At 42.4% G+C, this 25596-nt stretch overlaps 1 protein-coding gene across 2 annotated transcripts in view; it reads right to left on the bottom strand.

The window, feature by feature from the left end:
* Window positions 1-22732, bottom strand: part of kcnn2 (potassium calcium-activated channel subfamily N member 2) — a 120632-nt gene extending 97900 nt beyond the window's left edge. For both annotated transcript variants that reach the window (XM_033017443.1, XM_033017444.1), the window contains exons 1-2: window positions 21720-22732; window positions 21330-21425 (exon numbers count right to left, since the gene is read on the bottom strand). In XM_033017443.1, coding sequence (XP_032873334.1) covers window positions 21330-21425; window positions 21720-22613 — 990 coding nt within the window. In that variant the 5' untranslated portion in view covers window positions 22614-22732. The remainder of the gene's footprint in view (window positions 1-21329; window positions 21426-21719) is intronic.
* Between the last annotated feature and the right edge of the window lie 2864 nt (window positions 22733-25596).

Genomic DNA, 25596 nt, shown 5'->3' with positions numbered 1-25596 from the left:
CTCCCATGCTGGGCAGGTCAAAGGGTAGAGGTGAGACGAAGTGCGATCCACTGGTCCTCCAGGTTGGAGGTTGAGCACAGGGCTAACAACCCCGTCTCGTAAAACAAATATGTTACGGAAACAGCAACTGAATGAAACAACACAGGGGAGACAGTGTTGTACTCAGGAAGGGATGACGAGAAGCACAGAGAAGGAGTAACCATCATTTTAAAGAAATGAGTAGAGAATAGTTTGACAGAGTGGGAACCTGTCAATAGTAGACTCATGAAGATCAGAATGGGGGGGGGAGGGGAAGCAAATTAATACATTCATCATCCAGTGTTATGCTCCAATAAACAATAGTGTTGATAATGTTAAGGATGAATTCTATGAGCAACTACAGGCCGAGCTAGAAAACACACCAAGACATGACATGAAGATTGTGATGGGGGACCTGAATGCCAAGGTTGGAAACAACAACACAGACCAGGATAGAGCCGTGGGGGGGAAAGGGCTGTGCTACTATGAACGAGAATGGAGAGAGACTAATAGAACTCTGCACCACTTACAGCCTAGTAAATGGAGGGACCCTCTTTCCGCACAAAGACATCCACAAACTGACATGGTACTCTCCAAATGGAAAGGATAAGAATCAGATAGACCACTTGACGATTAACAGCACATGGAGATGCCCATTACTTGATGTTAGGGTGAGCTGATGTTGGTAGTGACCACCACCTAGTCCCGGCTGTTCTCAAAGTAAAACTGAGGAAAACAGGGAGCAAAAAGACAGCAGGCAACAGTTTGACGTTGAGAAACTACATGACCCAAAAGTGAAAGGCTCTTTCGTGTTACAATTGAGGAACAGGTTTCAGGCATTAGCAGATATGGATGATCACACAGAGCCAAATGCAAATGATATTAATACTGTGTGGGAACAAACCAAAATAGCTTATGTGAAAACCAGTGAAGCCTGCCTGGGGTTTAAGCAGAAGACAAAAAAGGAGTGGATGACTGAAGACACATGGCAAAGCATTGAAAATAGGAAAATATTAAAGAAGCAAATAAATGAGACAAAGTCCAAACGGCTGCAAGAAAGATACAAGATGTAGTACCAAGAAGCAAATAAAGCAGTTCAGAGGAAAGCCAGAGCTGACAAACGGGCATACCTGGAAGATCTTGCTAATCAAGCAGAAGATGCAGCTGGGAAAGGGGAGCAAGGGAAGGTCTACAAGATAACCAAGATAATCTGTGGCAAAAATCGTCGAACCACTGAGACAGCAATTGTAGACAAAAAGGGCCGACCTCTAACAACAGAAACAGAACAAGAAGCTCGCTGGTGGAACACTTTAATGAAGTACTGAATAGAGCACCACCAACAATAAAGGCTAACACCCAACAAGCAGAGGATGGCCTGGACATTAACACTGAACCACCAACTAAGGAGGAAATTGTTACAGCCATTAAGTCTCTCAAAAGTGGAAAAACCCCAGGCCACGATAACCTCAATGCAGAACTGTTTAAGGCAGACCCAGAAATTGCAGCTGAAGTTTTTGTACCACTTTTCACAGCTATTTGGGAAAGGATATACCTGATGACTGGTCAGAAGGAGTCATCATTAGGATACCAAAAAAAGGCAACTTTTGGAGAGAGAGATCAATCTTGTGTAACAATTGGAGAGGGATCACTCTTCTATCAATTCCAAGCAAGATTCTGGCAAAGATTATTATACAACGCATCTCAGAAGTAGCGGACAAACAGCTCAGGAAAGAGCAGGCAGGATTTTGTGGTGGGAGGGGATGCATTGACCAGATATTTGCCCTTCGTAACATTATAGAACAGTGCACAGAGTGGCAGAGACAGATATACATCAACTTTGTTGATTTCAAGAAAGCATTTGACAGCATCCACCGAGACAGCCTCTGGGGCATACTACGAATGTATGGGATCCCACAGCATATGGTCGAAGTAATTAAGAGCTTCTACGCCAACTTCTCTTGCAGAGTGGGGAACAGTACTATGGAACCACACATTCCAGGTGAAGACAGGGGTCCGACAAGGGTGTGTGATGTCGGCGCTACTCTTCAATATTGTTGTTGACTGGGTGATGCGTCAGACAACCGAAGACCAAGCAAGCGGCATACGATGGACCCTCTTCTCAGCATCGGAAGACCTTGATTTTGCTGATGACTTGGCTCTGGTCTCACACATATCCGGAAGTGGCGGCGCTGTGATACAGCTGCGGCTCGCCTGCAGTCTGTCTGTTTTTACTTTTTGTGTTGTTTTTTTTGTCTAGTTTAGTAATTTTTTTGGGTTATTTGGTGGTGTTATGTGTGTGGGGGGAGGGTGAAACAGAGCTTTCTGTCTCTCCCTTCGGGGGAATGCGACTTTTTTGTCGTATCCCCCTTCTCTTCCCCCGTCTGCGCTGAGGCCTAATGGCGGAGCTGGCGGCCTCCAACCTGCGACCGACCTCGAGGGTCCGGAGGTAGAGCCAGCCAGGACTCACCAACGCGAGGCTGGCCGTCTTCGAGCTGTGGCGACGTCCGGGTAGCGGCACGACTCGGCGCTCCGGTGAGGGAGGACGGCGCGGGGCTGAGACACTCTCGTGTGAGCGGCACGGCTACCGGCTGGAAGGCGCTCCCGTGTGAGCGGCCTGTGTCCCGGCTGGAAGGCGCTCCCGTGTGAGCAGCCCGGTGCGGGGCTGAGACACTGCCGTGTGGGGGGCTGGCTATCGGCTGGAAGGCGCTCCGGTGAGGGCGGACCGGCTCCAGGCTGGAAGGTGCTCCCGTGGGGGCAGCCCGGTGCGGGGCTGAGACGCTGCCTTGTGGGCGGCCCGGTGCGGGGCGGAGACGGTGCTCCGGCGGCTGAGGCGGCGGCGACCTGGATCCGGGGCTCGGCCGCGGGCCAGTGGAGGACAATGTCGGGAGCTCGCAGGTCACAGGCTGGTGCCTGTTTTCCGGAGCACCCGTTGCAACAGCTGCGGGCAGCTTCGACCACCCCCGGGCCGCGGAGCTTGAACCGCGGGACTGATACCATCGCCCGGTGGGGTATCGCCTCGGCGCAGAGGGAGAAGAGGAGGGAAGAGACAGTAACTCTAAGACTTTTGCCTCCATCACAGTGAGGAGGTGTTTGGTGAACTCACTGTGGTGGATGTTAATTTGTGTTTATTGTGTTTTGTTATTATTACATGTATGGCTGCAGGCAACAGCATTTCGTTCAGACCGAAAGGTCTGAATGACAAATAAAGGATTCAACACACTCACAAGCACATGCAGGAAAAAACATCCCGTCTCAGTGACTTTGCACAACAAATTGGCCTGAAGATAAACCAGAAAAAATCTGAAGTAATGACACTAAACATCCAAAACCCCTTGACAATCCAAATGAATGGAAACGATCTTCCCATGACTGAGGAGTTTACCTATCTTGGTAGCAAAGTCAGACACGATGGCGGAGCACACAATGACACCAAGAACCGGCTAAACAAGGCTAGGAATGTTTTCAGAATGCTAAACAATGTATGGCAGTCCCAGCAATACAGTACCAAGACCAAGCTGAAATTATACCAGAGCTGTGTCCTCTCCACCCTCCTATATGGCTCGGAATGCTGGAGAATGACAGTCAGCGACATCAACCAGCTGTCAGTCTTCCATACTAAGAACCTGAAAAGAATCATTAGGCTATTTTGGCCAAACACCATATCCAACCAAGATCTCCTTGCTCAATGCCAACAAGGGAGCATGGACACCATCATCATGAGAAGGCGCTGGAACTGGATTAGCCATATACTGAGAGGAGAACCAGACAGCATCCCAAGAATAGCCCTGCACTGGACACCGGAAGGGAAAAGGAAAAGAGGGAGAACCAAAACCACCTGGCGTCGAACTGTAGAGGAGGAAATGAAAACAATGGACCTGACCTGGGGTAATGTCCAGAAGATAGCCCAGAACATACAGGAGCGGAGGACCTTTGTTGCTGCCCTACAAGCCAGGAGGCACAATAGGCAGTAAATAAGTAAGTACAGGGGACACAGTGGTGCAGCTTCTTGAGTTGCTGTTTCACAGGCAGTGACCTGCGGAGATGGATAAATGTTTGGAAGATCATGAAATTGAAGGCTATGGGGAGCCAGCAAAGAAGAGAATATAAAGCCTGGGATAAATCAGCCATGATTATATTGAATGGCAGAGGAGGCTTGAGGGATCAGTGCCACCGCTTGCTCATATTTGTATGTCCTGAGGCGAGGCTAATTGATCAACAACAATCAAAACCATCTTCCTTTGTGTAAGGCTTTCCCCTCAATGCCATTTGAGTTCAGGTTTGAAACGGCAAAGTCTTCTCACACCTTTCTGGAGTCAAGGTTACCTTAGCCCATGACAATATCAGATCAGCCCAGGTTGGGAGGTGGATGTATAGGTGAAAAAATGTATTTGTCCTAAGTCTTCTTTTCATTCCTTCATCATTCATGTGTTCAAAAGTCAAGGATTTATTTTATTTTTTTAATTTCAGAAGTATAACATTGTTATCATTCTTACTCGAGGAACTGAGGAACTGCTCAAAGTAACACATCTTTTTCAAAAACAAACAAACAGAAGAGACCCAAAATTAATTGGTAGATTCTTGGACCTGCTAATCAATACTGTTAACTTCAACAGGATTTGAGATTGTGGAGTCACAGAATCAAAGAGATTCATCATGGAAATTGTCCTTTTTCTTAACTTCACCTGATTCACAACAATCCTCCCTCACTCTTTTACACTAATTCAACACTAATCTTATTTTATTCTCCTCATATTTTCATCCCCCCCCACATTGATTATCCTGAATTGATTTAAATATACTGTGATTATTAGCCGATTGCTGGACCTCCTGGGTACCTTCCTCCAAGCATCTGTTCTTTAGGTCTCAAGTCTTTTGTTGGTCTTTGGCCTGTATTGCTGTGTTTAATTCCTTTGATGCAAGATGGAGTTTCCAAACAATATCTCTAAGGAGCACTTTATAAAATCTTCTACTCAGTTATGAATGGATGATTTATTGATGCTGGCAAGGCACTAGATATGCACAATAAAGGAAAAGAGTTCTAACAGCCACTAATATCACCAGATTACTAAATGAGGGGGAGAAATCAACCTTTCAAAGCATTTTAGAATATTAGATGACAAAAGACATTATTGAATAATTATGCTAAAAGTTTCAGAAGAGATTGATTATTTATGTAATCCCGTAATTTATCTAAGCAATTAATTAGAATTGGGATCACAGCAACTAAATCCCTTTTCTCATTAATTACTCACCAATTTCTAATTATAGATCAGATTCAGTTCCAACTGTATTAACTTTACCTTCATTTCTTTTTCCAATAATATATTCAATGTAGAACACTGAAAGTATCTGATCTTTAACAGACCATTTCTTATTACTGCTATAATCATCCATATTTCTGTTTTACACAGTCAGTAATCTCTTTCATTCTTTCATCTCATGGTCTGAAGTACTATATTACTAATAGGGGGAAGCACATCTGGTTGTCTTAAATTACACATTAGGCAGTGGAAATTTTTTTTAATGAGGACCGTTTACATTTGTTGCATGATTTATATGGGTTCAATGCATTTGCGGATGAAAATAGAAAAACATAATATCAGCCATTGAAATATGCAGTCGGCTGAGAAATCCACCATATTTAATTCATATTTTTGTAAATGTGTCCTATTTGCTACCAGATATATTCTCACATTACAATTTCTAAACTGGGATTTGAGAAACAAACTACGGTTTAACGATGGATTTATCCATGGCTTTCAGAATCATATAGTGACCTGCAAAATAAATGGATATGTGGACACACGCTGACTCACTGCTTCAGAAAATAAATAAAACCAGAATGAAATAACTATATGCTTTCTCAATTATTCTGTTTGAAGAACTTTCTTCCTCGTATATCTTGCTCAACTTCTTTTGTCTTTCATTCAATTTTAAAGTCAAAATCAGACATACAAAAACAACAACAACAAAAAAATAAATATGGTTGCAGGCACAATTCTTATTGCAAATCTAGACCAAGTGCAGACCCGTTGGGCCCGTTCCCTCAATGTAATATTCCACCACTCACCCATAGCCCCCAACTGCGCAGGCGCAGGTTCCCGTTGTGACGCCAGTGATCCCCATTGTGAAGCGAGTCAAGTCAACACTCACCCAACTGCGCAGTCGCGGCCGGCAAGTGGGAGCGCGACTGCAACATTTTTAAAGTTTAAAATGGCAATAACTTGTAAAATATAAGATGAATGTGAACGCATCTCACTCTCCCTCTTCAGTCCCCTATTCCCCTCCTCTATTATCCTCCCTTTCCCCACCCTCCTCTGCTTCCTCCGCTCACTCCCTCCTCTCTCTTCCGCCACCCCCTCCATTACCTCGCCATCCCTCATCCCTCCATCCCCCAGCACCCGCTCTCTCTTCTTCACCCTCCCTCTTCTTTCCCCTCTCCTCACTCCCCATCCCACCCCCCCACTCTCCCTCCTCACCTCCCCCACTGCTCTCCTCTCCCTCTATCCCCCACTCTCTACCTCCCCCACTCCTCTCCCTCCCTACCCCTCCTCTCCACCTCCCCCACTCCTCTCCCTCCCTACCCCTCCTCTCCCTCCCTACCCCCTCCTCTCCCCACCCCCAGGATCTCGATGTAAACCACCGTCAAATATCAAAATGTAGTTTTGATATTTCCTTGCAACCTGTATGTGTTGTGGATAAATTATGTGGGAAGCGAGAGTGTTTCTGTACCAATAGCAATAACGACCCATGCTATGGACATGTCATGATAATTTTCGGTCCTTCACAGAGAACATGCTTGCATCAATATGTAGTGTGCATGGTTAAGCATAGATGTTATCAAGGTCCAGGATTTATTGACACAGGTTAATCATAAACTGAATAATCCAGCCACATTTTTGTTTGGAAATGGAAAGAAATAATAGAAATTGCATTAATTGCAACGTGTAAAAAGAGTTGAGATACTGTATTATAATTTTGCTGCATGTCATTGTGGTGAATATGTTTAGTTTGTGACTTTATTTGAAGCAGAAATAATGTGTGAATGCTTCATTGAGCATAATTCCGACTGGTAACTACGCACTTCGTCCGAGCACATTATCGCACGCGTCATGCAATCCATTTTAAATGACCACCTAAACTGTCATTTGGCAACCTAAAAAACTGCCTAGGTTGCCCAGCTGGCAACAGGGTAAAAGGTTAAGTGAGAGTCCTGTAATATGAGAATAGGACCTGTTTTGCTTTACAAAGAGTGTAGGAAGGAACTGCAGATGGTGGTTTAAACTGAAGATAGACACTAAAAGCTGGAATAACTCAGCAGGACAGGCAGCATCTCTGGAGAGAAAGAATAGGTGGTGTTTCGGGTCGAGACCTTCAGACTAAAGAGGTTGAAAACCAGCATAAAACACATTGACGGGAGATGCGTGTTATCCAACTAAGGACAGAAATCAGAATCCTGTGTTCATTTTTATAGAGGCGACACCATAATAAATATTACAGAAAAAATAATTTAATGGGGTGGCACAGCGGTAGAGTTGCTGCCTTACAGTACCACAGACCCAGATTTGATCCTGACTACGGGTGCTGTCCGTACAGTATTTGTACATTCTCCTTATGACCACATGGTTTTCTCTGGATATTCCGGTTTTAAATATACATCTTAATTTAATTGAACCATATACAGTTGAATATGTGGCATTATTTTTGTCTAAAGGGTAAGGTCGATTGATTTGTGCAGAACATCTCTCTCTCGTGAATCATAATCTGATTTCCATACATGAATACACCAAGGTCATTCATGTGCTGCACCTGTTGATCAGAACCTGGCTCTACTGCGGAATGTAATTAGGAATGTAATTTAGCCTAACCTTATTCATAGCTAATCCAATTTGAAGCATAAATGTTGCATTCAAATGTAAGTTAAAAGACTCGCTACAGTATGCACCAGATTGCACAATTTCAAGCTGAAAAATGCGAAAGCTCCCTACCGTGGGGGGGGGGGGGGGGAATAACCCCTCTCCACACCCTCTCCCCCTCGGTCGCTATGCTCCCTCACAATTTCTCACTCTCAACACCCAATGTTGGCAGCCATGAAAAACATATCTCTATACTTTTATCCATAAATGTTCTAATACCAAGTATCTATTTATATGGAATGCAATTGTACTTTGCTGTATAATTTAGCAGTGAAGTAACCCGGGATATCTAACTAAATTATGTTGAAGCCTTGTAAGTACATTTCTTTTCTTTATCAGATATAAAAGCCGTTTCTTCCAGCAGAGATAAATCTTTTTTCCTCAATTCAGAAAGAGACCTAAAAATGTGCAGGAACCAACCAAAACAGAATGGCCTACCACAGAGCACTGGTAAATGACAATGTTTTCTTTTTGTTTTGTTGTGATCTTAGTTCAACTAAAGCTAGCTAATGTATCATTAAAGAAGCAGGACACCAAAAAATAGAGAGCCAGCTTACATTAAGCAATCAGAAGTAACGAAAGCAAAATACAGAAGTATCCAATTAAGGTTCCCCTTTGCTCAAAAAAGCTGTGCAACTTATTTTAAGATTCCATTATTGTGCATTGTAGAGGTGGAATATTAACTATAGGATGGTCCTTCAATTAAGTTTGCATTATTTGGTTTAACTACAACATTCTGTTCAATAGAAAAATATTCCTTTCAAGCCATCAACCAGATATAAAGCCAATTCCAAACATAACATGAACTTGCATTTTTATTTCATGTTAATTTATTTTGGGGATCCTACTTAACGTTCAGGGAGTCTGTGGATTTTCCTGGATATTGGAACATGTTGAAAATGTAGAAGAGTATACCAGGGCAAAAATTTTCAAAGTATTTCCTTATTGCATATCCAAAGCCAATAGCTGGTTTATATTCCAGATTTTTAAACATCTATTTTATATAATCTGTATATATTGTTCAATAAGCCTTAAAATTGCTCAATTTCTTTCTGCCTGTCAGCCAGTGGATCACTTCACCTTATCAATGGCTGACCTGACATTACAATGATAGGTCACCATCTTCCGATACCGATAATCCGATGGCCCGGCTATCTTCCTGCTCATTCCTCTAATTTAAGAGAGAGTTAGATAGAGCTCTAGGGGCTAGTGGAGTCAAGGGATATGGGGAGAAGGCAGGCATGGGTTATTGATAGGGGATGATCAGCCATGATCACAATGAATGGCGGTGCTGGCTCGAAGGGCCGAATGGCCTCCTCCTGCACCTATTTTCTATGTTTCTATTCTGATCCTAATATTAAATATCCAGATCTTCCGCTGCTGGAAGTATAGGATTTGTGTGTGTGCTTTATCATCGTTCCTTACAATGCTATGCACGACAGTGATCGCAACTTCTACTGAAATGTGGATGGCAGTTGGCTCGCTAGCTCATCCGCCCTTTGACAGGTCTTGTTTTTGGTCCTGCTGGGGGTCCACAGCCCACTCCTCACCTGGCAAACCAGGTGGGGGAGACAGTTTAGTCGCCGACTATCCAACCATGGAGCAAGTAGCACGGGATTACATGGTACCCTTGGCGGGGGGAACTCCCCCCGACCTGACCTGATATGAGGTTTTTGATAAAGAAATTGCTTCATCACCACTTGATCAACTGCAAACAACTTCCCATGAGTGAAATGTTAATCTTAGTTCTATTGCAAAAATTAGGAAATAGATATATTTTGAAACCATTCCTTTACGTTCATTCCACCATTTTGCACGGTAATATTGCCTCTTAAAATGCCTTGTATTTAGATTTGATTTTCATATATCAGCCAAATGTACACATTCTGCATTCAGTTAATTTAATTTAAAATATTGTTTCATAAAGCATGCAAAATATCAAGAATATTTATTCCATTATTTTAATAACAACTCAGATTAGATATGTATTGAATTATGCAAATTAATTAGGTAGCATTTGCCTTTTAATGTAAGTAATATTGTTTGTAATTTGATTCCATATAAATGTTTAGTTATTTGCATCGGTGTGTTTTGAAAGCTGGAAACAACAAGGAACAGAGGGACAACCTCTCTAATTTCAAAGCAAATAATTTTGATCCAGCTGCTTTTAAATAAGGAGACCTGCTCTTGTTTTAATTTTGCCATTACGTTTCTAAACCCTTCAAAACCGGCCTGTCCAGTCTGAATTTAAATCTGGCTTCCAATTGCACTGTGGAAGAATGATTTCAAACAATCTCTCCCCCTCACTGTGGGATACTGGCAGCTTCGGAACGGTGCAGTGCAAATCTACTGAGACTGTGCCGTGGGTTTATAATAACATATCACATTTTAAGATTCTTCCATAACTTTACTTGCTATGTTTCACAGCGTATATAAATGCAATGAAGATATTACATTATGATAAGGATAGCTCTAAGTCCAAAAGGAAAGAATAAGAGGGAGGATTACAGAAGCATAATCACAATAGCCTAACACCATAAATATGACACCCTTTATTGCACTTTTGTGAATTTCAAAATAAAATCGATGGCAATGGTTGTTACACTAAAAAATGTCAAATTCTTCAATATTACTGGAATATAGTCTACGCTATATCCTGTACTTTAATTCTGTATACATTTGTGTAGTTTATTGGTTTAAGCATGGTTCATGTAATTAATAGATTGTTAACATTTGCCTTAAAATGTTCATTTAAATAAAATATTGGCTTTAATATAATTATATCTCCATTTCTTTGTTCTGTAGATTAATCTATGCTGCTTCTCCTATAATAAAAAAATTTACATTGGAGGTACAACTGTAAAGTTAAATTAAAGTGAAACTTATGCCCCTGCACATGTAAAACAGCCAAACATCGTGGGAGCTTTAATATTCATGTTTTAGGTGCAACACATGAAGACAAGACTGGAGACTTCAAGGAGCTGCAGATGCTGGAATCCTGAGTAAAACACAAAGTGCTGGAGTAACTGACCAGGTCACTCACCAGCGACATGAGTGGTATGTTTTAAAGAATGCCACCAGTTGACCCATACCTGCCAAGGTAAGTAGAGTTCATAAGTTATAGGAGCAGAATTAGGCCATTCGGCCCATCAAATCTATTCCGCCATTCAATAATGATTGATCTATCGTCTGCTCTCAAGTTGAGAATCTCAACCCTATTTTCCTGGCTTCTCCCCATAACCCTGACACCCGTACTAATCAGGAATCTGTCAATCTCCACCTTAGAAATATCCATTGGCGGTCTCCACAACCTTACGAGACAGTGAATTCCACAAATTCACCATCCTCTGAATAAAGACATTTCTCCTCATCTCCTTTCTAAAGCTACTTCCTATTATTCTGAGGCTGATCTCTGGTCCTGGACTCTCCCACCACTGGCAACAACTTCTCCACATCCACTCTATCCAGGCCTTTCACTATTCGGTCAGCTTCAATGAGGCCCCCCTCATCCTTCTAAACCCAGATCTTTAACAAAAAGGTGCAGAAAGGAATAAGGGAAGGTAACAGATTACTTTTGTTTACTGTGAGGGGATCCGAATACAAAAGAAGAGAGAGTTATCTTAGTTATATTGGGCATGAGACCCCATAGATGGGGAATTATGTGCACACAATTGGTATCCTTATTTCAATCGAGTATTTCAGTTCAGTGTAGTTTAGTTTATGGTCATATGTACCGAGGTACAGTGAAAGCTTTGGTTGCATGCTAACCACCCAACGAAAAGACAATACATGATTACAATCGAGTCATTCACAGTGCACAAATACAGGAGAAGAAAATAACGTTTAGCGCAAGGTAAAGTCAGTAAAGTCCAATCAAAGACAGTCCGATAGTACTTCAGGACTGCTCCCTGTTTCCAGGATAGATCAGATGCCTGAAAACGGTTGGGGGTTGCCTGATTACTGTTATGTGCATAAATGCAATGTTGTAGAGGAACAATGGAGATTTTGCTTACAGCAGGATTACAAGCACATAGAATCAGACAGACACACAAAACATATTATATAAGACAGTGAAAAGATAAAAATAAAAACAAGAAATTTGTGCAAAATCACAATTACGAAACAAGCACATGGCAGTGCAAGTGGTGGCCCATTGATTTCCATTGCTGAGGTTGGATTGAAGAAGCATATTGATGTTTGAAACTAGTCCAGATAGGTTCACTAAATTAATACCTGGAAGGGATAGGTTGGCTTAAAAGGTTGGACAGGCAAAGTCATATTCATTGGTGTTTAGAAGGAGAGGGGACTTGATTGAAACACACAAGCTTCCGAGGAGCTCTTGCAAGGACAGATGCAGAAAGCATGTTTCCTCTTGCGGGAGCAACTAGAACTAGACTCATTATTTACATGTAAAGAGCCACTCATTTTACTTTAGACTTTTAGATTTTAGAGATACAGTATGGAAACAGGTACTTTGATGCACCAAGTCCACACCTACCAGCGATCACTAGCACTATCCTACACACTAGGGACATTTTACAATTTTACTGAAGCTAATTGAGTCTGGGAGGAAACCGGTGCATCCGGAGAAAACCCGTATGATCACAAGGAGAATGTATAAACTACGTACAGACAGTACCCATAGTCATGATCAAACACAAGTGTCTGATAAGCTGTTGTAAGGCAGCAGCTCTACCATTGTGCCACTTTTTAAAAGACAAAAATAAGGTTTATACAAATCACTTGAAGAGGTTTCTGACTCTTTAAACTGCTCTCCCAAAGGGCAATGGAAGCAGAGTCTTTAAAAAAAATCTTACGGCAGGTATAAGAGAGCTCTCAGCGCCTAGTCTTTCCGCCAGTCTTTCCATCACCTTTGGAAACTTGTATTCTTGTTTCTCAGTCTCATAATGGCTTATTTGACTTTCGTTGGCACAACTTTGGTCCTCATGTTGATAAACAGCAATAAAAGTTTCCAAAGGTGATGGAAAGACTGGAGGAAAGACTAGGTGCCGAGAGCTCTCTTATACCTGCATTATGGGGACAATTAAAAACACCTGAGCAATTACAAATGCCTGTGAAGCCATGTGTCCCAAACATTATGGTGCCCTGAAATGGGGGGCCTATGTATAAACACAGCTGTAATTTCTACATGGTGAAAACAAAATGTATAAAAATGGCCTTTAATAGGATCTGACAATGTGCACTTTAACCACGTGTGATTTTTTCTATTACAAATCTCAAATTGTGGAGTACGGAGGCAAATAAATAAATGATGGGTCTTTGTCCCAAACATTATGGAGGGCACTGTAATTGCCCTCTCGACAATAGACAAAAAAAGCTGGAGTAACTCAGCGGGACAGGCAGCATCTCTGGAGAGAAGGAATGGGTGACGTTTCGGGTCGAGACCTTGCGATACATTATCACCCTACCTCTGCTTGGTCCTGAACCATGTTCATCACTCACTGGGCAGGCAATCAGATTTCTGTGTCTAGCAACCATGCACTGAAGATTATTCTCACTATTTGATATAACTGCTGACACAGAGAAGGGATAGATAAAAAAAGAGATTGAAAGGAAAAGGGGAATGAGAACGGAGAAGGTTACAGAAGGAGGAAGAAGGAGATGAATTAGGAAAGGGGGTAGGGTGAATGGTGAAAGTTTGGAAATGGGTGTGGGCTAAACTTGTGCCCGAGTGTCCACATGAAGGTGTTGTCAGAAAAAACTGAAGTGTCTGTGTTTCTCTCCATGTGTGTGCAATGGAGAATTATCCCCAATTATCATGGGCCTGCTTGCCATTGGACCTCAACTCTGCCAAGCCCCTCTGGTCTTGGCATGCAACAGACACCCCGGGTAAAAATATTTCAGGTAGAGATGCCTCCACTCTTCAAAATGCTGGAGTGAAAGCAAATTATCTGAAACCTCGGAGAAGAATGCTGAAAGCAGTTTGACAATGAAATTCTAAAGTCTGAGGAAGAGAAAGTAAGCTTCATGCAATAATTAAACTGACTATTTGTAACTAACCAAGTACATGGATACATCGAATACTCAATTGTCATGATATAAATAAGTCTATCCAGCTCCGAACTAGGTTTAGAAACTTACTTAAGAGGTTGTTTCGGAACTTCAGAAAGAGGTTGTGCTTAGACACAGACACTAAATAATGTGGTAACACAGACACTACATAATGTGGAGCTCTGTCCCTGTTGTCCCTGACTGTCTCAGGCAATAGCAGTGAACTGATTCTGCAGCCACTACTAACTTTAACACATTATGACTGCAGCCAAAGGCAAATTCTTGTGTAGACAACAGTCCGTTTCTGCAATACTTCACAGCGAGATCAAAGTACTTGGACTGCCTAATGATCGTCAGTGCATCTAAAAACTTTCCCGGAGGAGGCGAGCGACCGATATATTTTTTAGTTTGGTAAATAGAAAACAAAATCTTCAGCCTTCAGTTTCCTCCACCCACACACTGCAGTATGAGGCACGCATGCAGTCAGCTTCGCCTTTCCATATCATGCATGTGAGAGGCACGCTTGCAATTGCTCGCTTAAAGAAAGGTTTACAAGGTATTTCTTCCAGATAAAGTATCTTAAAGCGCCAGGTAGCGGCCCGAGTCCACAGCACTGGTGACTATTTACGGAGGCCATTGCTCTACCTCAGTAAACTTTCACCTTCACACCCCGCATCCAGTTGGTGTCCCTCTGGCCAGCAACCATTCATGAAGACCGCACCCTGAAGCTGGTTAACTGAGCTGAACCTGGATCATTTCCACCCCTTGTGTTCACAGCCATGTCGCTGCTGACTGCAGGCTCGCATGGTTCTGGCAGAGAATGTGATTGTAACGAGGATTGGCATCTAGTCCCAGAATCACGGAGTAACGGCGCAATGCAATACATTTCACTTTGCTCTTATGTCCCAGCTCATAATATAACGTCCAAATCCATAATCATTCATTATTTGCTGTCTCTCCCCACAAAAAAAGAGAGATTTAAGTTCAGGCGTAAGAACAGCTTCTTTCCCACCGCTATCGGCATCTACCCCATAGGGTTATTTAGTTATTATACGTCAGGTCAAGAGTGTACAATTATCATATTTATGGACAATGGAACAATGAAATTCCTACTTGCGGCAGCATATAACAGACCTGTAAGCACAATCCATTTGCAGGCAAATGGGACAAGCTTAAATAGGGCATCATGATTCGCATGGTAAAATTGGGCTGAAATGCCTGTGTTCATGTTGTATGACATTGCGACATTGATAATGCACAATCAACAACAATTCAATAAATGAATCTCTCCAACATTAGTGCAAAAAATCCAAAGCAGTGCGGCCAAATACAGTCCATAGTGAATAATTGATGAGTGGTGTTCAAGACCTCTTTTAGATTAAAGTTCAAGATTCAAGAGATTCAAGATTCAAGAGAGTTTATTGTCATGTGTCCCAGATGGACAATGACATTCTTGCTTTGCTTCAACACAACAGAATATAGTAGGCATAAATAAATACAGAATAGATCACTGTGTCCATATACGAATGAATATATATATATATACATATATACATATATACATATATATATACACACACACACACACACACACACACACATATAAATAAACAGATAAAGTGCAATGGGCTATCAATGATCAGAGTTTTGTTTGAGTTGAGTTTAATAGCCTAATGGCTGAGGGGAAGTAGCTATTCCTGAACCTGGATGTTGCAGATTTCAGGCTCCTGTACCTTCTAGCTGAAGGTAGCGGGGAGATGAGTGTGTGGCCAGGATGGTGTGGGTCTTTGATGATGCTGGCAGCCTTTTTGAGGCAGCGACTGTGATAGATTCCCTCGATGGTAGGGAGGTCAGAGCCGATGATGGACTGGGCAGTGTTTACAACTTTTTGCAGTCTTTTCCGCTCCTGGGCGTTCAAGTTGCCGAATCAAGTCACGATGAAACCGGTCAGCATGCTCTCTACTGTGCACCTGTAGAAGTTTGAGAGAGTCCCCCTTGACATGCCGACTCTCTGTAATCTTCTCAGGAAGTAGAGGCGCTGATGAGCTTTCTTGATAATTGCATCAGTGTTCTCAGACCAGGAGAGATCTTCAGAGATATGCACGCCCAGGAGTTTGAAGCTCTTGACCCTCTCCACCATCAGCCCGTTGATATAAACGGGACTATGGGTCCCCATCCTACCCCTTCCAAAGTCCACAATCAGTTCCTTGGTTTTAGTAGTATAGCAATAAGCTCATCTCTCTGAAAGTGCTCAGAACTGGGTGATTTTGTTTTTGTAAGCAGCAAAGACTCTTGTCTATGACAATAAATGTATTTTTATTATGTAAAAGAATATGTGTGTTATGATTGTGTTTATAGTTTGTTTGGTTGTTTGGTATAAATGTATTTTTATTATGTAAAAGAATATGTGTGTTATGATTGTGTTTATAGTTTGTTTGGTTGTTTGGTTGTTTGTCTTTTGCACAAAAGTCCGCGAGCATTGCCACTTTCATTTCACTGCACATCTCGTATGTGTATGTGACAAATAAACTTGACTTGACTAAATTATTTATCTAAGCAAAATAGAAATCACTATAAATTGCTCCCAATATTGGTTGCTTGCTAATTTAATTGGACAAACATATTTTCATGCCTGTGGAAGGCTCCATGGAATGACATACACAGTGCACAATCACGGCATTGTACTTTAGTTTAGTTATACAGCTCACAAATAGGTCCTTTGATACAGCTCACAAATAGGTCCTTTGGCCAGCGATCCCCGCACATTAACACTATCCTACACACACTAGGGACAATTACACTTATACCAAGCCAATTAACCTACAAATCTGTACCTCTTTGGAGTGTGGGAGGAAACCCCACGTCGCCGCAGGGTGAACGTACTAACTCAGTACAGGCAGCACTCGTAGTCGGGATTGAACCCGGGTCTCTGGCACTGCAAGCACTGTAAGGCAGCAATTCTACCGCTCCTATTTTTCACCCAGAGAATTGTGAATTTGTGGAATTCTCTGCCACAGAAGGCAGTACATAAATTTAAAGAGAGTTAGATAGAGCTCTGGGGACTAGCAGGATCAAGGGATATTGGGGGGGGGGGGGGGGGGGGGGGGGGGGGGGGGAGGCAGGCATGGGTTACTGATTGTGAATGATCAGCCATGATCACAATGAATGGTGGTGCTGGCTCAAAGGGACAAATGGCCTCCTCCTGCATCTATTTTCTACATTTCTATTCAGCATTTTTTTAGTGTATGCATTTTGAATTTGTGTTTAAATTCCTAATTGCTGATACAAAAAACATTCCCATTACAAAATTCATGAGAAAGATTTTAAAGTAAAAAACCATCAATAAACTTATTTGAATTTTGAAACATTGTTATTCTATTGTTAAATATTGTAATCAATACTGCTCGTTATGTTGCTTCTTATAAATGCTATGCCTGGAAACTAGCTTTAAAATGAACTAGACTTTCCTCCATAACGTGCAGAAATTTACCTCCATGTGAGGAGCTCCTCCCCTCGACCACATACAGAGGCCGAATGAGCACAAAGTGTGGAAAGTGATCCATATTAATATTCTTGCAGCAGCAGATGCAAATCAATCTCCTAACATATGACCGATCAATATTCAAACAAGAATATTCACAACCAAAAGTAGAAATAGACTGAAAAATGCTAACAAAAAGTCATTCTGATCATCATAAGATCTGATTGCTTGAAAGTGGCTGATCCTAATTTTTAATAACTCCTTAGTTACTTACATGTGCAATGGCAAGTAACTGATCAGGATCATAGCAAAGCCAGAGTCTCTTCCTTGGCTGTTCTCTTACTCTGGCACACTGTGGTTTGGGAATATAGGAAAAATGGGCAATCTTGTCCAATCTTCACAGGAGAAATTTACTCAACCATTTCCCTCGAGATTGGGAGGGGATTCACTTCATTCAATATGACCTGAACCCAATTATATCCAAACAGCTAAAAACATATTTTCTGCTATGATGAGCATGCAATTATTTCTGATAGCAGCTCCAAACGTTCCGAAACAGATTTCACTGACTTTTCAAACACCACCTACTGCATTTTGTTTTCTAATGTAGGATCCCAGTAATACCGGCCTAGTAGTATTTATTGTCAATTCTTAATTGTCTCAATAAAAGTCACCATATAAAACAACGATTGATCTGACAATAAATCACAGGTTCCCTTGTCTAATTAGTGACATTAATAAGCAAAGTTGTTTTTAACAAAATGACAGTCCAATACCTTAAAAAAAATTGAAACAAAGTGTCTGAGGAACTGTTCCATCAATCAATATGACTGTAGCTCATTTTCTATTTCAGTGTCAGATTACCAGCCCCTTCCCTTGCTGCTTGTTACCTCCTGTGTAGATATCCATTGATCTATTTCTAGTGCATTCTGTAATGTGGCCTCCATAGCCCTCTTAGGTAGATAATTTCATAGGAATTAAAGAATTTCTCTGCATCTCAACCCCAAATGTCTAACCGCCCCGCCCCCCCCCCCCCCCCCCCCCCCCCCCCCCCCCCCCCTGAGATTCTGAGCCCAGTTCTACATTCCCCAGCTATGGGAGACACCCTCCTTGCCTCTAGCCTAAAACTGTTTCATGCTTGGTCTCTGGTGGGATCCCCAAAATGACTTTATTTGTTGACTAACTTCCAAATTTTGAAAAGCGTATATATCCAAACCCACTTGTGCATCAGCATCCACGCCCACTGTGTTTGTAAGCCGAAGGGATCTACAGGATTCGCTGCCTTAAGAAGGCAGCCAGCGTCATCAGAGACCCACACCACCCTGGCAGCACTCTCGTTTCACTCCTGCCATTGGGAAGATGGAATAGGAGTCTGAAAAACTGTAATGTCCAGGTTCAGGAACAGCTACTTCCCAACAACCTGTCAGGCTATTGAACACTACAAACACCAACTAAGCTCTGAACTACATAAACTTGGAGTAATCGATTTTGTCTTTGAGGTATTATCATGTTTTTTTTAATATACAGAACAGTTTTGATGTTTGTAATGATGTTCACAGAGCACAATGTTACATACCTGTTGTGCTGTTGCAAGTGAGAATTCCATTGTCTTGTTACGGGACATATGACAATAAAACACTCTTGAATCTTGAGGTAGTCAACTCCGCTTTTCATGTGTATGGAAGAACTGCAGATGCTGGTTTAAACCAAAGACAGACACATAAATCTGAGGTAATTCAGCGGGCCAGGCTGCATCCCTGGAGAAAAGGAGTAGGTGACGTTTCGGGTCGAGATCCTTCTTCAGACACGAAGCGTCACATATTCCTTTTCTGCCTGACCCGCTGAGTGACTCCTGTTTTTGTGTGTGTCTGTCTCCGCTTTTCATGCACCTGGCAAAATAAATTCGTGCCCTTGGACAATGCTGGTCCATGCCCCTCCCTTATTCTACAGTCAGTGCGACTTGTTCAATGAGCTCGTCAGACGCCTCGAACAGGAGACAAGTCAGACACCACCCGTTCCAGGGAGAATCCTGAAGTTTCGGGTCCGTTTGTTGCCAAACTCCTTTCTGTCTTGGTCAGGCTACACACCGTCTATCTTCGACTCCCACTGACTGATAATAAGATCTAACGCATTATCTAGTGGTGATTAAGTTCTTCGTTTGACACTCAAACGTAACTAACTTCGGTACCCGTTGCCATTCATTCCCGGTGCCCGACTTATTACACTGAACGCACGCACAGTCCAACACGCACAGTAGACTGTAGTCTGTCTAGCGTGTTAATGTTTTTAGAAGAATCGAACTTCGATGGCAGTTTGGAGTCTAACGAGAGAGTTGCGCCGCCCCACGACCACAAAAGTTTAATTGAAGACTGCATTTAGGTCCCTCAACCTGGTTTAGTTAATTCCTGTGTGCGCTCCGATGTATCCCTCTTCCACCCCCTCTCCTCTAGTACCTCGGTGTCAGGTCCTCCCGCAGTTCACAAATCGGCTGCATAGTAACCCGAAGTAAATACCAGCATTATAGAGCCATTACGCGGGATATTCTCACTTTATCAGATACTTTCCCTTGTTCTAATATCACCAGAAGATCACTTGCGGGTCGTATGTTTAATAAATCTACAGTGGCAGTTTCGTTGCGAACATACAACGTTGGCGTTGTATTTTTAAAGACTAGTCTCAGTGAATCCCTTTATGCATATATTTAGATATTGACGCCGATGTTATTTCAAAAAAATCTGCTCGATAAAGGGTTGAGTTTTCCATTGTAAAATGTTACTAGTAGCTTCTTTGGAGTCTTTAACCGTGATGAAAAAAAGTCTAAGTGTGATGTGTACTGGAACTGCGCTAACGCTCGCGTGTGGCGATAGCATTCAATGTTTTGCATGACCGCACTTCAGAGACCAAGGTAAAAATGGAATGATGGAGCGGTTCAGATCAAACCAGCAGCTTCTGGGAAAGTGTGGTTGTTTTACTCGATCAATTGACCTCCTAACACAGAACACGGGAATTGCTTCAGCCCCAGGAAGCCGTCAATCGGAATCAAACCAATGCCTATTAAACACCATATTTACGGTTTAGAAACATCCCGAAATGTTTTACACTTGGATAGAAAGTAATTTAAGAATCGTGTAAACAAAACACTTGAATAATGCGATTCTTTCGCTCGGTTAAGTAATCGGTGATATTGTTAAACTCACGCCAGTTTATTACGAAAATACATTCCCACATCTGAAATTTTAAAAAATAGTAGAACGACGTAATAGCCACAGCTGCTGTAAACGAACTCCTTTACAAACCACTGCTCTAAATATGCTTATCTGGAAAGTATGAATGAAAGGCGCTTCAATAATGTTATTTGGGAAACTAGGACATGGAGTATTCTTGACTACAGATATATAATTACATAACGTACACAATAACTAACAATGTTCACCTGCCACTTAATGGATTTCAGATGTATGCGATATGTTTATGGTTTATATTTGGTTGTTTTAGTATTAGAAATATTGAAAGCTTCGCAAATCACCGGCAAAGTGGCTTGTACATTCTATCCTTTTCCAAGGCATTCAGAATGGCGTGAAATCGATAACGGGTTAATTCCATTCCCTATCGCTTGTACCTTTAAAATATTTTAAACCATTTATTTAGTTATTGACTTTTTTTTCCCCTCTCTACGTTGAATTATGAAAACTCTTAATATTATTTTAACACCCTTGGATTGGCTCCAGCTATACATGCTACAACTGAATACATTTACATTTGTTTCGCTCTTCGTGAATCTTCATGCTTAATTCTAAATTGACCATGAAACTGAATCAACAAAAATTGAAACGACCAAACAACCGACCATAACTTCCGCCTGCTAGATTAAAGAGTTACTGTTTTAGTAAAGATATAATTACCTGAATTTCCCGCGCGTGATATACAATGATCAGACCAAGCAGAATGATGGTAGAAAGGCTAATAAGGCATTTAAGAGCTAATGAATACAGAGATCCCTGTAATATAAAAGAAACACATTTGAGTGTTGATGAACATTAGTGGGAAATTAAACTTTAAACAACCTAAGAAAACGTCATACTCATTATCTAAGAGTGCATATCACATATAAAGTTAAACACCGATTAACTTTTATAATAAGCGTTTTAAAATTAAATTGTTCATTATTGCTAATGCGAAAGTACAAAGCAGTTGCTCAAATGAACTACAAGTTTGTGAATGGGCAACTGGATAAAGATCAAAAAAGGCCTCCAAAATGCCGAAGTATAAGATATTCGCTGCATTTTGCTTACCTTCTGATAAGCCCCCCACGCAAGTTCAGTCTCGATGACCATCACTACAATCCCAAACATACCAAAGATCAAAGCATAGTCGCTCAATCGTTTTCTTTTCTCAAACAAAGCTCTTCTATGTCCCAGCTTGTAGGCAATGTTATTGTTTTTCTTTTTGCAGGATTTATTGTTATTCCCCTCGTTTCCTCCACCGCCGCCGCCGCCAGCGCTCCCGCTTTGGCTTTGGCTTTGCCCGTAAGAAACGACCGTAGTGGAGTTGTTTTGCTCCGGTTTGGAGACCACGATCTCCGGGGCGACAGTGGTGAATATGGGTTGAAGAGGCTGCGATTCCGAGTCCACTTCGTGCAGATTCCTTCTGGAGGAACTCAGGTTGCTGAGTGGCCGCATCACGCCGCCGTTGTACCTGCAGCTGCTCATGGCTATTTCAGTGAAGGGATTGCTCTCCCTGCGGCTGCTGCTGGGGCTGGGCTGCCGGTGCTGGTGGTGATGTCTAGAAGAGCTGGCATGACTGGCGGAGGAAAGAGAAAACTCGCTGACGTTCAGCTGACTACCGTGCCTGGAGGAGGAGGAGGAGGAGTGTGGAGAATTGGTCCTGTAAGTGAGTGGCGAGGAATTACACAGCAGCCGGTTGTCGCCGACGGCGGTGACACGCGGGCAGTTGCATCTGATCCACTGGTGCGGCTGCTCGTCTCGTTGTTGCTGCTGGATAAACTGGTGAAACTGCAGTGGGGTTTCCATGTCAGGGCTATTAAAGCCGCAGGATCGGGCTGTGCACCCTGCGCAATGCGTTATGGTCCAGATGGGGAAATCCTGGCGCGGACTCGGGCCCATCCCGGCTCCCGTAGAATCCAGGCGGCGCGTCCGATTGGCCGGACGCACCAGGACAATCGGCATGACGTAATGCGGGGGGGCCGGTCCCGCTCACAATGGGCGGGCGGGCGCTCTTAAAGGGGCAGCGTCCCCCTCTCTGGGCCCCGCCCACAGTGGGCGCTCTTAAAGGGGCAGCGTCCCCCTCTCTGGGCCCCGCTCACAGTGGGCGCTATTAAAGGGGCAGCGCCGACCAGTGGTCCCTGCAGAGTCACACTATCCAACACACACTAAGGGCAATTTACATTCATACCAAGCCTATTAGCCTTCAAAGAGTGACACTGAATAAATAGCCTAATTGTAATAAATAGCCTCTTTGGAATGTTGGAGGAAACCGGAGCACCCGGGAAAACCCACACGATCACGTGGAGAATGTACAGACTCTGTACAGACAGCACCCGTGGTCAGGATTGAACCCGGGTTTCTGGCGCTGAAAGGCAGCAACTCTGCCACTGTGCCTCGCAAAGTGCCTATGATACGTGTGTGTTTGTATGTGAACTAACTTTCTTATCATTGTGTATCTTTTTCCATAATTGCTCTTCATCTACCGTGAATGGATGGTGATACACAATACAAAAAAAATCCTTAAATCGCAGGAGCTTCAAAATCAAACAGAATTGATTTTTTTCCTTCTTTTTTATCATCTGAACAGAGCGTCTTCTCCTCACAAACAGCAGACTCTGACATTGCTAGTTTTGCTAGTCTTAAAGGGGCAGCGCACCCTGAACCAAGCCCGGGGCCGCTTGCATCGGCTCATCCGTGCAAAGCCCTGACAGCGGCCCGGACCCCGAACAGCCAATTCACTAAAGTTACACGCAGCGATTGTTGCAGAAGATTGTTAACTGTCAAAGTAGGGAAATGCTCCTCTGCTTTATTTCACTTTTGAAGAAATTCCGGGAAATATCTTTCTGCAAAATTTCTATGCAGGTTGAATGGTCGACGTGTAGCCACAGCAACGAACGATATCCTGGCAGCTCCCAGTCCCCAGCCGTCATCCTGCCCCGGCTTCATCGATTCCTGCAGGAGACAACAGGATCATATTAGCGGGGAACAAAAGATTACAACGCGCAAACATTTCAAATGTATCTTTCATATTCGATGTGAAACAGAATTTGATTAATTTGTGTAAATCGGCTCCAAAATGTGGGCGGTGCAACCATACTGTATGAATGGATGAATTGATTGTAAGGCGTTTCGATACATCAGGAATTGTTACACCATGACGTTTTGAGGCGGGGATTGCTAGATTTTTGATTAGTAAGGGGGTCGGGGTTATGGGGAGAAAGCAGGAAGGGGAATTGGGTTGAGAGGGAAAGATAGATTAGCCATGATTGGATGGCGGAGTAGAATTGACGGGTCGAATGGCCTAATTCTGATCCTATAACTTATGAACTCATAACAAAACTAGGGTAATGGAATATAGGAAAGTGACTTGTGTGCTATACGTTGAGCGTGTCATTGGTTTTTATTCATAAAATCCCAATAAACGTTTGATTTTCCTAAAATGAATCATAGTACGTCTTAACCCCATCTGTAGATTGATAGATATCCAGTCAAAGGGCAATTGCAGATTGATATCCAATAATTTTTTATCAAGTTCGTCCCGTCTTATCCCCAGTCCATACAAATACTGCGGTGTCCCATTTAAAACTGATGAGCGAATGGCGCTGGGGAAGATTTACAGTTTATTCAGGGTGCAATACAACGAACGAGTAGCAATTGATCAACAGGAGGGCCGTGGAAAAGATTCAGCACAAACCTTGAGTTCCATTAGGTAATTGAATTCTTCACTGTATCCGATTTCCTGATAAACTATTCAGCGTCATCCACGAGGGTCGTAACCGTCTGTTGGATGCTTTTAAGTTTTTGCAATGTGACACTGAATAATTAATTTAAGCAGGGAATCCTTTCTGTTATGGCGGAGCAACAAAAGTGGAAGGGTTTTCAATATTGAACCGAAGCGCCGCAGTCTTTGCAGGTAAAACATATTCTACCATTCGAAAGATGTTATGATTATTTAATTAGGTAAAACAACCCAGCTATGCATTTTCTTTTACTGTAAAAGTGCAAATTAGCTAATATTTATCGTAATTATAGATATCACTGTGCTAATTTGAAACCTGTTATTGTTGAGCCATAAAGATCCTAACGGAGCGACTCGTGAAAATTGTTGCCACTTCTAAACTCATTGTGTTGTAAATCACTTGTGCAGCGTCTCTCGTCGTTAAATTGATCTTCGAATGTTTTATTTTTTTCTCATGAGCTTCCCTACACCCCCGCACTTTAAAAAAAAACCAGACCATTAAAACGATTTGTCTCGGCACATTGTAAAAGTGCATTTCCACTCAAAACAAAATATGAATCGATTTCAGTAAACAGATCCAATGGATCAGGACGTTCTCATGTTCATGTTCCGTATTTAACTGCCACTAAATGTTTAAATAATGCAGCACCCATTAACAGTGTCAAGTATCTAAATAGGTAGACAGAGGTGCTGGAGAAACTCAGCGGGTGCAGCAGCATGGATAGTGAAGAATACTTCAAGTTTCGCAAGATAACATTGAACCCGAGACCAGTGTCTTTGCTGCAACATATAAGGCAGCACTAGATGGCGTCTGATTCCACAATAATGCTCAATGGGTTGGATCCCTGCAATAATTTCACTCCGTGCCTTACTTGGGTGAAGTTGCTGTCGTTTTGGCTTGCTTCACTCTTTTTGATAGCCTCTGTGTTCTCAATGAACCCCCAATTACTTATTTATTATGAGTGCAGTCGTGCATCTCATCCCATCTAACCCATTGCATTGCCACGGAGTGGACAATAGGTTCAAAACGTAAACTTGGACTGTTCTAGTTATTGACAGGAATATACAATACAAAGGGGCATAAATGCTCGTTGAAATTGAGGTCTAGTTCATGAAACGGGGGTTCACGTTTACAGTAAGTCTACATGAAATTTAAAGATTCACTTTTTCAACTAATCTCATTGGGTTATTACTCTACCAATGTAG

This window comes from Amblyraja radiata, chromosome 3, assembly GCF_010909765.2.
Source record: "Amblyraja radiata isolate CabotCenter1 chromosome 3, sAmbRad1.1.pri, whole genome shotgun sequence".
NCBI classification, from domain to species: Eukaryota; Metazoa; Chordata; class Chondrichthyes; order Rajiformes; family Rajidae; genus Amblyraja; species Amblyraja radiata.
This window is presented reverse-complemented; position numbering and strand designations above follow the sequence as displayed.